General features: G+C 44.0%; 1 protein-coding gene across 5 annotated transcripts in view; it reads right to left on the bottom strand.

Moving 5' to 3' along the window:
- Positions 1-13,121, bottom strand: part of anks1b (ankyrin repeat and sterile alpha motif domain containing 1B) — a 126,100-nt gene that overhangs the window by 63,433 nt on the left and 49,546 nt on the right. For all 5 annotated transcript variants that reach the window (XM_054752932.1, XM_054752926.1, XM_054752927.1 and 2 more), the window contains 3 exons: positions 12,786-12,976; positions 9,503-9,643; positions 3,128-3,284 (listed from right to left, as the gene is read on the bottom strand). In XM_054752932.1, the coding sequence (XP_054608907.1) occupies positions 3,128-3,284; positions 9,503-9,643; positions 12,786-12,976 (489 nt within the window). The remainder of the gene's footprint in view (positions 1-3,127; positions 3,285-9,502; positions 9,644-12,785; positions 12,977-13,121) is intronic.

The raw sequence follows: 13,121 nt of genomic DNA, 5'->3' as shown, positions 1-13,121 counted from the left end.
CACAGCTTTTATTACAGTCATTAAAAAATAAGATAATAAATACAATATAAATGTCAAATATATATATAGAAACAAAATATATATAGAAACAACCCCCCCAATATAACACAAAAACCAAACGAAGGGTGAAATAATAATAATTACTGTATTATTATATTATAATTAGAGCTGTTAAAGTTAACGCCTTAATAACCCTCGGCCCACACCGTAGTTTGAGGAAACGCTGCGGTGGATGTGGAGCCACAAGCGGCAACAAATGGACACGGCCGTAGGCGCTCGCTATCATGCCCCACCTCCAGGCCTGGCTCCAGAGGGGGGCGTCTGGGCTACGGAAAACTCGGTCCTCCCACCGTGTGGCAGCTGAATGATTTTCTCGGGGTCTGTTTGGTTTGTCATGGGAGACCCTACCAAGGGCACAGAAGCCGCAGCCAACTTAGCCCCGAGTCATCGGGACACGCAAACTACCCCATTACGATAAGCTTGTAGCTCAGGGAGGAGGGAAGTCTCCATTTGTATTCATGCACAGTATATTCACTGTCACAAGTGGCCCTCTGACGCCAGCCATAACTGTGACGTGGCCCTCAATGAAAACCAGTTTGACACCCCTGCAAAATACATTGCATCTGTAATTACAACCTCGGTCAAGGGAGGGCGCTGTTGCCACCTCAGGTAACGCGCTGTGCTTTGATTAGCGTGTAAAAACGAGTCCAAAATGGCTGCATGAAAATGCATCAATTAGCTGAAAGGTGCTTATATAACATCCCTTCATCTCAAGTGTCACCCTCTCCATGTTTACCCTCCCTCTCCGCTTGGAGTTACGCGAAGGGTGAGGGAATGACACCTGTGTCCAATTAGGCTGACAAGTGAGAGGACTCGAAGCGGAGCCCCTGGATGTGTTTCTCTTTTTTCAGCTCCTTCCTGCGGCGGCTTAGCCTCACACAAGTTGCTGGAATAAAGACAGAGAGTGAATCCCTAACGCAGAGAAGGGATTTACACGGACGAGTCCATCAGTCGGCTCATTGCTGATGTGTTAATCAAGTCTCTGCTTCGGCTACAAGTGCTGCCAACAAAGCACGACACCCACGATGTCATTTGGAGGCACTGAGCATATCATCTCCGCACATTAAGTATAGACAGGGCACTTGCACACTCACAAAACAACCCTCTCTCTGTCTTTATTCGGGTTGGGGGGAGCGGGGGTGACTGACAATGCCGTTCCCATGCCAACGTACAGGCGACTCATCACAGCTGATCCGGTTGCCGTGACGACCCGTGGCGTGTTGCAGGAATGGGAAGAGCCCACAAATTACGACAGCGGCTACTTCAAATATGGTTTGGCTAATGCGCCAAATCCCTTCAAGATGTTCGATGTTCCATTATTTTGGGTTAAAGTTACTAATAAGGATAATGGGGAGACAAGAAGGCCAAATACAACCCAAATTATGACGGTAGCTACTTAGAATACGTTTTGTTGCCTTGCTCATGCACTAAATCCCTTCAAGACGTTCGATGTTCCATCATTTTGGATTAAAGTTACTAATAAGGACAATCGGGTGACAAGAAAACCAAATACAACACAAATTATGACAGTAGCTACCCTAAAATATGGTTACGTTTCCCTGCTTATGCGCCAAATTGGATTATTTAATTTGGATTAAAGTTAAAAGCAACCAGATTAAGCAGTTTGCAATTTCTATGGAAACTCGCAAGCCAACCTGGCCACAGCGCACAGAACACGCAGAATGTCACATGTGGTATTAAATGTAGTTAATTTCCACCAATAAGTGGTGACATTCATTTTCAATGGGAAAAATGTCACACAAGATATTAAAATATGGAAAAAGTCTTGATAGATGAGCTGAACGTTTTGTTGATGGAATGTTTTAAGCGCCTGAGAAATGTGGGACTAGTTTGCGGTCCAAATAAACGGCAGAATGGCAGAATTTTGCAGAATGATTGTTGAAATCCATAAATATGTCAAACAATTGGAGGACTGAGGACCAAACCAGCAACAATTGGGTTGGGAGGCGACCAATCCATTTCCCGAGCCACATCACCCTGTCGAATAGGTGGGAATTTAATAGCACGTGATTTTCCACAGGGGGGAGGCACATTAAATTTGTTTTTAGCAGACTAAATATTACAAAATGTGTAAAGTATGATTTGAATGATTACAGAAGGGTCGAGGATCGAACCAGCAACCATCTGTTTCCCACAATGGCATTCCCCTCCAAGTATGTGTGTAAGACTGGATTTTGGGTGATGACCACAACCACTCATGCACATCAAAGCACGCTATTTTCATCATCTTCTTTCTGGAAAACTAACTCCAGGCTTGCACTGACGTTGTATCAGTCCTCATTTTGTGTGTTTTGTACAGTGTTTTCATTTGATATTTTGTGCTTTATAAGTCTCCGAGACGCACTTCAGATTTTTTTTGGATGACTTTGTCATCAAAGCTCAAAACTCGCAATTTTCGTAACTCATCGTCGCCCTCCCATCTAGTATACAGGGTTCGATTTTGGTGGCGATTGGGTCGGTTCAAGTACGACACCCTAAAAATGGCGAGAATCCCAGGAAAATGGCACCTTAAAACCAAATGGCTGCCCACCTGTGCATGTTTCGGTTTGATGATTTATGTGCGTCCCATCATGACCAACATGGGGACGTGATTTTGTGTCAACCGGACGCACTGGTCGTGGGAGCTAAAGCTTTATAACATTTCGGGAGGCATTTCATGTTTTTTGTCAAATACCAAATTTCGCCGCCAAGCTGCGCCCACTCCTTACGCTCAAACCTCCCAATTTTCGTAACTCATTGTTGCCCGCCCATCTAGTATACAGGAGTCAATTTTGGTGGAGATCGGGTAAATTCCCTAGGAGGAGTCGGTTCAAGTCTGACACCCTAAAAGTGATGAGAATCAAGTGTGTGTGTTTTGTTTTCATTTGATAGTCTTCGTTTCTTTTTTTATACGCGGCTGCGTGACGTCAGGATTCCATTGCTATGAAGTCTGGCGTGTGCATCGTGGGTTAAATATGACAAACGTAGCAACTCCAGTCCACTTGGTGGCAGTTGCACAACACTGAGCGCATTTGCCACACATTTAAAAAAAGGACAAACGACCTACCGTTGCGTGGACGAGCGTTGAGGTGCTGGCTGATGTCCAGAGAGCAGGGTTTGCGGGTGACGGCGGTGGTGACGGACTCGTAAGGGTTGTCCTCGTCCTCGGGGAGGAAGACGTCCAGCGACGGTGAAGCAACCACCTCCGGCGAGCGTTTGGAGTCCTTGGGGGGGAGGAACGCAGAGACGAGACAAAGACGAGGTTATGTTGACCCGCTTGCTCTTAAGAGTTATGTGAGGGAAGAGAAGCTAAAACAAGCATGAAAATCATATGAGGCTGCTTAACATCACATGACGCGAGGGGGAATAGGAAATAACCTCTCAAGTATTCCATGAATGCTGCCTGAAAAACAAGATTATAAAAGCCTCTTTTTGTGTCTGCAGCTGGAATGAGCACACCCGGGTGGCTCTTTTGAAGCAATACTTCATTAATTATTATAATTTAATGTCCTTATTTATACAGCAATTCTAATCAAGATACGGTACAACTTCTTGATCATTTTTGTACATCCATCATGACGAACATGCCCACGCAATTTTGTGTCAATCGGGCGCACTGGTGGCAGGTGCCAATACTTTACGTCAGATAGCTAACTTGGCCATCAAGCTCCGCCCACACCTTACGCTCAAAACTCACAATTTCCATAAGTCATCGTTGCGCGCCCATCCAGTATACAGGCTTCAATTTTGGTAGCAATTGGGCAAATTCCCCAGGAGGAGTCGCTTCAAGTACGACCCCTAAAAATGGCGAGAATCTCACAAAAATGGCACCGTCACACCAAAATGGTCGACCGCCTGTGTGTGTTTTGGTTTGATGATGTGTTCAGTAATAACAAACATGCAATTTTGGGGGATTTCGCCATCATGAGTGCTAGTGCTTTTGAGCGCTATTTTTTGTCAAATAGCTAACTTTGCCATCAAGCTCCACCCACTTCAGCGTCACCTGACCATCTAGTAGGCAGGGTTTAATTTTGGTGGCGAGTGGGAAAATTCCCTAGGAGGAGTCTGTTCAGTTGGGTTCAAGCATGAACCGTAAAAATGGCGAGAATCCCAGAAAAATGGCACCTTCAAACGAAAATGGCTGACCACCTGTGCATGTTTCGGTTTGATGATTTATGTGTGTCCCATCATGACCAACATGTATGCGTGATTATGTGTCAATCTGACACACTGGCCGTGGGTGCTAAAGCTTTATAACATTTCGGGAGGAATTTCATGTTTTTATGTCAAATAAAAAAATAAATTTGCCATTAAGGTACACAAACACCTTGTGCTCAAAACTCACAATTTTTGTAACTCATTGTCACGCAACCATCTAGTATACATGGTTCAATTTTGGTGGCAATTGGGCAAATTTCCTAGGAGGAGTGGGTTCAATACGACCCCTAAAAATGGTGAGAATCCCACAACAATGGCACCGTCACACCAAATTCCTGACTGCTGCACCTGTGTGGTAGCGGTGGTGTAAAGGTGGAGCCCCAGAGGAGGCTCGTCACAAACCAAAGCTCTCTCTTATCTCAGAAATGTTCCACAAACAATAAATGACTGATGGGAAGAGGCGGGGGCAAATGTCATCATTCCAGGCGGGCCAAGACAAAACATTCCTTCTTCCCACAGCACCGCGCTCCATCATCGTTCCCCGCCTGTCACCTGCATGGTTGGCCACAGTCTGACTGAATCATCGGGCGCATGGTGGCCATGGCCATGCTGGCTCTCGACCCTTTCCTTCCATATTCTGCATTTGCACCAGTAAAAGCTCTATGGCATCAGTGGAGATCCAATCAAAGGCTGGCGCCGCCTCCAAGGATGCTGATTTGACACCGCTGATAGGACGCTAAGAATGCTAAAAAGCCCACAGAGAAATGCCCTCGGTGTGACCACTGCTTGGTGCAAATCAACTCCAATTTTCCACGATGCTTAGCTTAGCACACAAACTGCCTGACTGAAGCTCTCCAGAGTAATCTGATTCCTGCAGCTTGATGGCGTCTTGTGAGGCAGGGAGTCACACGGTCAGATTTAAGTGTGCCGGGTTGTCTTGTGGCATGTAGCACATAGTGGATTTCAAAATAAAAGCACAAGCAAAGGCACAGCTCATGATTTCCAGTGTTAGTCAAATTCCATATACTGTACTGCATTACAGCGCATACATTAACAATCTTTCTGATCTTATGATAGTGTACTACAAGTACCATGTAGCAATGGGCAAAACAACGGAAGAGCAAAATATCAAAGGAAAACGGCGTACAAAACAAAAATGAATACTGACTCACCATCTATGCGGGCCTGGAGTTGTTGTTTTTTTCCAGAGAGAAGATGATAATAGCGCAGTTTGATGTGTGCAGCATGTTTTTACCATCCACTGTGCTCCACAGTCTTGTTTTGGCAGGGGTCAGAACCCAAAATCCTGTCTCATCCAAGCAATCGGATGGGAATGGCAACAATGTGGAAAGTTCTGAATTTTTCCTTGTTAATTTCATCCAAAATGATGGAACATCAAACTTCTTGAAGGGATTTGATTGGATATTTTCAGTAGCTGTTGTCAGAACTTGAGTGGAAGTCTTCAATGGAGAAAGCTCCGGAGAGTTCCTTTCAACGTTCATCCAAAATGACAGAACATCAAACTTCTTGAAGCGATGTGGCGGCATCAGCGTGCCTTGAAGCACGAGCTGCTGTCATAACTTGGGTTGCATTTAGCTTTCTCGTCTCCCCAACAAAGTTCTAGAGCATTCCTTTTACCTTTAATCCAAAATGACGAAACACTAAACTTCTTGAAGGGATTTGGCGCATTACCGTGCCATGTTTATGAAGCTGCTGTCATAACTTGAATTTCCTTTTCAGTCTCCCTGGGAACGGCAACAACGTCTTCAAGGACATCGTGCACAGTTCCTTTTTACTTTCATCCAAAAGGACGGAACAACGAACTTGCACACAACACACAAGAGCATGCCTGGAAGCGACCAAACCACGTTTCAAGTAGATGTCGTTAGGTTGAATTGCTTTGAAATGAGTTTGTCTCGTCACATCCAGATTGTAGATTATTATTAAAGTTAAAGAAATTCAAATAAATAAATAAAAAAGCAGATTATTTCCAAAAATCGCACACATTCACATTTGATTTAACACAGTTATTACAATTATAAAAATAATAAAATAAAATAAAGAGAGGTGTGTGTTTACTGTACTGATTTGGATGTTTTTTGTGGCCCAGTACGACACGGTGGTTGCGGGACCCCCGCCCTAGAGGGCACTATTATCATCGAGCATAAGTGATATTAACAAGAGACAATGAAAAGCATCATTAAGTGACAGCATAACATGCAGACACTTACTGGCCGAGCTCGACTTCTAACGCCGCGTCCCGAGGAGACGAGCACGAGACCGCAAAGCCAAAGCCAGGCAGGAAGAGGAAAAACCACTTTGCACAGAGGAAGTGGGAGTTTGGAGCTGGGATTTCCTCACACACACACGCACACGCACACACACACACACACACACACACACAGAAAGTAAAGAAACTCACCAACTGAGTCCTGTTGACCACCTGATTGAGTGTCTTCCAGCTTCCAGGGGAGACGGGAGAAGACAGGCGAGCGATACGAGCTCATTCATTATACACGACTCCTCCCACAAAGGCACCCCCGCCGCCCCCCCCACAAGTGTCTATCAGGGCCAAGATAGTGGACACAGAGCAACTTGTGTCCGAGCTGAACAGGAAGCCCGTGGACAAACAAGAGGCCTCCTCTGGACGCTAATTAGCAGACCGCATGCGGACGCTGCAGGACTGCTGATAATAACACTGCCCGTGTGTGTGTGTGTGTGTGTGTGTGTGTGTTGTGGGGTGGGCTGTTGATATATTATATATAATACACACATTTGTGCAACATTTCTTAGCTGGTGTGTCACTGTTGGAACCCCCACGCCCTTCCTTGCACCGAGTTCATAGGCCATCAGATATGAATGGGATGCTGTAATCTGCTGGCATTTCCTCCATGCGAGACACCACAGAGGACAAAGGAGCTTCTCAGACCCTCAGGAGAGTGACTATACTGCAGAGACATACAAATAATACTAGAAAAAAATGCAACATTGAAGGGAATTTACATCAGCTGATGTGCTAGTGTATCGAGGCTGCGCCTGTTTCGCCTTCACACGCATGCCAACGCTCTGGATGAGCTCTATCTGGGTCCAGAAGACAGAGATGCCTCCTTGAGCATATAAGATCAAACACGAGCCAGACAAATCCCAAGCTGATATGACCAGACCTGCGTCTCAACACCAGGATTTAAATCTGGATCGGATCCAAATGGCTGCATTCCCACAGCATCAACGCTTGGTCAAAGCTGCGACTTTAGCCGAGATTGTGAAGCCTGGCGAGATAAAACTTTATTGATCCCCGTAGAAGGACGTTACATCAACACATGGCTGCAGCCAACGACACACACGTAATGAATCACTTTAACCACAATAGGTTTTTTTTGGCACGTCTATTTGACGTCACCTGAGGGGGCTTTCAAAGTAGACCAGTGCGTACATGAAGAGACAAACTACGCTCATGAGTTTTTTCGCTGGGGCCAACAAGGACATGTAAAATAACAACACTTTCCACAAAGGTTTTAGGTCAGTAATGGCGTGATGTTTCCATGCAATGATGGATAAAACTTTATTGGCTTCCAAAGCCAAAGAAAGTTGTGAGTGGCAGCAATTTTTGAAAAAAGGTAAGAAATGCTTGAATTCAATCTCGCCAGGATGTCAAGTCAGACAGGTCATTATGGTTTTGTAAGTATACATATACATATACATATACATATGTAAGTATACATATGATTATGTCAGTGTACAGTCATCCCTCACCATATTGTGGTTTGAATTTCGGTCCCTCACTATTTTGCAAATAATAAATGATGGCTATTTCGTGGCTGACTGTGGCATATTATCAAGTTATATGTAGTGTTCTGGTCACTAGACATGACGCTAAATTACCATCATTTCCCAGCTTCTTTTTTCACATGCTTGGAGCCCCATAGATAATACAGTGATAGCGGCTAATATGTGGTCACGTTCTGGTCCCGCGGCATGCGTGCTTCCGAGCAGCGCCCTCATGATGGAGAACGCGTGGAGAGGTGTCAGGAGGTCCACAGTGCACCTTGCTGGGCCGGGTTCCATGTTCTATCGCAAGCTCATTCAACAAGACGTCCGGCCTATTAAAGAGAAGGATCAAGACGGCAACGACAGCGCGACTTTTCTGGTGGGCTGCTGTTTATGTAGAATGTTTGTGTGTAAATGTAAATGTGTGTACTACATATCCCATGTGACGACGTGGAAACATGCGGCTTGTAGACCGGTGCAGCTCATCTCTTTAAATTTAGTGGGTGCGGATTAAATACCGGTGCGTTCTGTAGTCCGGAAATTACGGTACATTACCTTTCACACCGCGTGGAGAATGGCTACTGAGCCAGCAATTTCTCCACAATGCGTAACCTTCTGCAGGCTACACTCCTCCACGCTCTCCCGCTTCCTCCTTCCTGTCAGATGTGATTGTTCCATTGAAACGATCTCTGCCGAGCTCTTATTAAATGCACTTCTGCCACCTTGTGGCCGTTTTTATGGCTTAAAAGTGCTCTCAAGTGTTAATGCATTAGTGCAGAGTTGCATCATCACCTCTTGTTGCCTCTCGCGCAAAAACAACATAAAGGACGCACAAATACGTTCTTGGGATCGAGTGGTCGGGATTATAAAAAACGTATACATACGTCTTTGGTACTGAAAGAGTTAATATATACTCTCAAGTATTTTGCACTTATTCTCTATAAAACACATTTTTTGCTAATTTTACTGGGCATCTGGAAGAGGTTAATTGGATTTAAATCATTTCTTAAGGGAAAAATTGCCTTGGTTTTCATCTGGAACAAATTAACAAAATCGAGGTTGCACCATATCTAATAACACATGTCATTAATAATTCTTTTATTGTAATATTTTATGCAATTACATTCTTAAAAAAAGACCTGCGGGCCAAAAATGGCCCACGGGACGCACTTTCGACACCCCTGCCACCAATGAAGACCAGCGCTATGGAAGCTGGATGCATCACTGGATGCTTGTTTGACGTTTAATCAGAGGAGAGAATATGGATATGAAACAGAGCCGTGAAGGGACGCAAGTCGAATATTCTCCAGGAAAAATGACGGCTGCTTCGCCGCGTTCCCAAGGCAACAGTGAAGAAAAGAACACTTCTCAGGATGATGCAGTGGTACGCCACTGCACGCCAACACCACTGCCATACAACCAGTTATGGTTACTAGTTACTTTCCCAAGAAAGTAACAGAAAGAGATGTGGCTCATGAAAGGTGTTTTAGGTTGCGCAGGTATGCTGTGCGCGTACCTGCGACAGGTTGGAGAAGCCCAGGTTGTGGCAGCCGTTGCAGGGGGTCAACACTTCCCAGAATCCCGCCGGGCCACAACTCCTGTCCGACTCGTCTTCCTCCTCCTCCTGGGCGGCGGCGAGGAGAGGCGTGGTGGGCCGCTGAGAGCACACACATTCATCAAAATATTACAAACTATCAAAAATGTCTACCTCATGTTGTATGGTGAGCATGCTCTTATTTTGGCAGGGTAAATGGTGCAGTGTCCTTTCCTGCGGGGCCCGTGGGGGCTCCCAGGAAAAGGAAGAGGCAGCTGTGCAATGGAGCTGTGTGGTGTTTAATGTCAGAGGGCAGACGCTGGCCACCTGGCAGCACCTGATGAGGCGACACACACACACACAGACACACACACACACACGCACACACACACACACACACACACACACGCCTCCGCAAGAAGCCTGAAGATGCAGGCTGCAAGGAAAAGGTCACGGCGTGCTCCAGAATGCTCTGCAACACTCAAACGACTGCCGATGGAAGGATGCTGCACGCTTACTGCAGCGTGAAGGTGCATTCGTGTACATCAGGGATATTCAAGTGGCGGCCCGCAGAGCCAAACACACATCAGCCCTGCACAGCTCTCCTCTCATATAGACCATCTTTTACTAGCACTTTTTATACATTATCTTCAAAACAGCACATTGCTCCTCTCATAAAGACGATCTTTGACATGCATTTTTTTTTCTAGAAGAGGAGCTTTAAAACAAACACATTTCCCTTGTCTTATAGAGGATCTTTGACGAGCATTTTTTGTTTTTTGTTAAAACAGCACATTGCTCATGTCATATAGAGACTCTCTGAGAAGTTTTTATTTGTTTTCTTTTAAAGCTTTAAATATATATATAGAGGATATATATAGAAGATCTTTGACAAGGATTCTCTTTTGCGTAGGAGATCTTTTTGAAAACAAACACATTGTCCTTGTTATATAGAGGATCTTTGACAAGCATTTTGTTTGTTTTTTGTTGGAGATCTTCAAAAACAGCACAGTGCTCCTGTCATCTTTTTATTTATTTGTAGGAGATCTTCAAAAAGAGCAAAGCTTTCATGTCGTATAGAAGATCTGTCCCGTGTACCTCCTGTAGGAGATCTTCAAAAACAACACGACTCCTATCATATAGAGGATCTTTGGCAAGTGTTTTATTTTTTTATTTTTGTGAAAGAGATTAAAAACCAGCAAAGCGCTCTTTGCACATTGAGGATCTTTGACAAAAAAATATTTTTTTGTTGTTGCCAATCTCAACAACACATTGATCCTGTCATGTACAGGATCTTTGACAAGCATTTTGGTTTCTGTCGGTGATGCTTAAAAACAGCGCAGCTCTCCCGCAGTATAGAGGATCTTTGACAAGCGCTTCTTTTGTTGTTGTTTTTTTGTTGTTGATGGTGATCTTTTTTTGTAAAAGATCTTAAAAAACAGCAGAGCACTCCTGCCATATAGAGGATCTTTGACAAGCATTTTTTTGGCTTGTTTGTTTTCGTTGTTGGAGATCTTTAAAAACGGCACATTGCTCCTGTCACATACAGGATCTTTGACAAGCATTTTGTTTCCTGTAGGAGAGCCGAGCGCCCCTGACATATAGAGGATCTTTGACAAGTGTTTCTTTTGTTGTTGCTGTTGGAGATGTTTAAAAACAGCAAAGCCCTCGACATATAGAGGATCTTTGACAAGAGCTTTTTTTTTTGGTTGTTGTTGTTTTTTGTTGTTGGTGGTCATCTTTAAAAACAGCACATTTTTATAGAGGATCTTTGACAAGCGTTTCTTTTGTTGTTGCTGTTGGAGATGTTTAAAAACAGCAAAGCCCTCGACATATAGAGGATCTTTGACAAGAGCTTTTTTTTTTTGGTTGTTGTTTTTTGTTGTTGGTGGTCATCTTTAAAAACAGCACATTTTTATAGAGGATCTTTGACAAGCATTTTTTTGGTCAAAGATCTTAAAAAACAGCAGGGCGCTCCTGCCATATAGAGAATCTTGGACTAGCAACTTTTTTGTGTGTTTGTTTTTGTTGTTGGAGATCTTTAAAAACAGCACATTGCTCCTGTCATATATAGGATCTTTGACAAGCATTTGTTTTCTGTAGGCGAGCAGAGTGCTCCTGCCATATAGAGGATCTTTGACAAGTGTTTCTTTTGTTGTTGTTGTTGTTGTTGGAGATGTTTAAAAACAGGAAAGCGCTCTGCCATATAGAGGATCTTTGACAAGCACTTCTTTTGTTGTTGTTATTTTTTGTTGTTGTTGCCGATCTTTAAAAACAGCACATTTCTATAGAGGATCTTTGACAAGCATTTATTTTTATTTTTTTTGTGAAAGACCTTAAAAAACAGCAATGCGCTCCTGCCATATATAGAGGATCTTTGACAAGCAATTTCTGTGTGTTTTTGTTGTTGGAGATCTTTAAAAACAGCACGTTGCTCCTGTCATATAGAGGATCTTTGACAAGCATTTTGTTTCCTGTAGGAGAGCAGAGCGCCCCTGCTGTTTGGAGGATCTTTGACAAGAGCTTCTTTTGTTGTTGTTGTTTTTTGTTGTTGTTGCTGATCGTTAAAAACAGCACATTTCTATAGAGGATCTTTGACAAGGGTTTTTTATTTTTTTTGTGAAAGATCTTAAAAAACAGCAGAGCGCTCCAGCCATATATAGAGGATCTTACACAAGCATTTTTTTGTGTGTGTTTGTTTTTGTTGGAGATTTTTAAAAACAGCACATTGCTCCTGTCAGTGTTTCCTGTAGGAGAGCAGAGCGTTCCTGCCATATAGAGGATCTTTGATAAGTGTATCTTTCGTTGTTGTTGTTGTTGGAGATGTTTAAAAACCAGCAAAGCGCTCCTGCTGTATAGAGGATCTTTGACAAGAGCAGCTGCTATGGTAACATTCCTGCAGCGCACCCCGTGTGTTAAAAAGCGCGTATGGATGTTTTATTCATGTCTGCTGCTGCCACCTGCCGAGCCTTCAACTCCCCAGAGTGAGACGTGGACTGATTGCAGGCTATATGTGTCTAATGTGTGTGTTAAGTGTGTAAACAGTTAAGTGTTAAGTTTGTGTTAGAATCTATAAGAAAAGGAGAAGAGATTAGTAAATAAGTGCAGAGCAACAGAAGCTGGTTTAGTGCGTTCAACGTGTGCTGTGTGACGGCGCCCTCTGGCGGTCAGACACAGCAAATACAAGGGGGGAAAAAAACTTGCTAGTTTTGGAACAGTACAAAATATAGAAAAAGACAATCTTCAGAAGATAAGCGTGATATACCTTGGCCACCCGCGTCAGGGTACCGTTGGGCGCCCCGTCCAGGCGCTCGTCATCCGAGAGCCGCCCGCTGCCGAAGCTGTCCATGGAGTGTGAGGAGATGGTGTGGCACAGCTCCTCGAAGGAGTAGTCTCTGTCCCGGCACTTTTTGATCTCATGGAGCAGCTTGGACAGCTCACTGGTCACGGCATCATCTAAAGGTATATATTTGATTTATTTCTCGTCTCCATTCATACTCTTTATGTTGAAAATGGGAACAGTGATGGCTTAGTTGATTTGGAACATGCCAAAGTGTGATAAATACATTTTGTGCACGGCTTAGTCTGAAAACAAGTGGAA

This window comes from Dunckerocampus dactyliophorus, chromosome 15 (genome assembly GCF_027744805.1).
Source record: "Dunckerocampus dactyliophorus isolate RoL2022-P2 chromosome 15, RoL_Ddac_1.1, whole genome shotgun sequence".
In the NCBI taxonomy this organism is placed as follows: Eukaryota; Metazoa; Chordata; class Actinopteri; order Syngnathiformes; family Syngnathidae; genus Dunckerocampus; species Dunckerocampus dactyliophorus.
The sequence above is the reverse complement of the archived record's forward strand: the minus strand, read 5'-3'. Positions and strand labels throughout refer to the sequence as shown.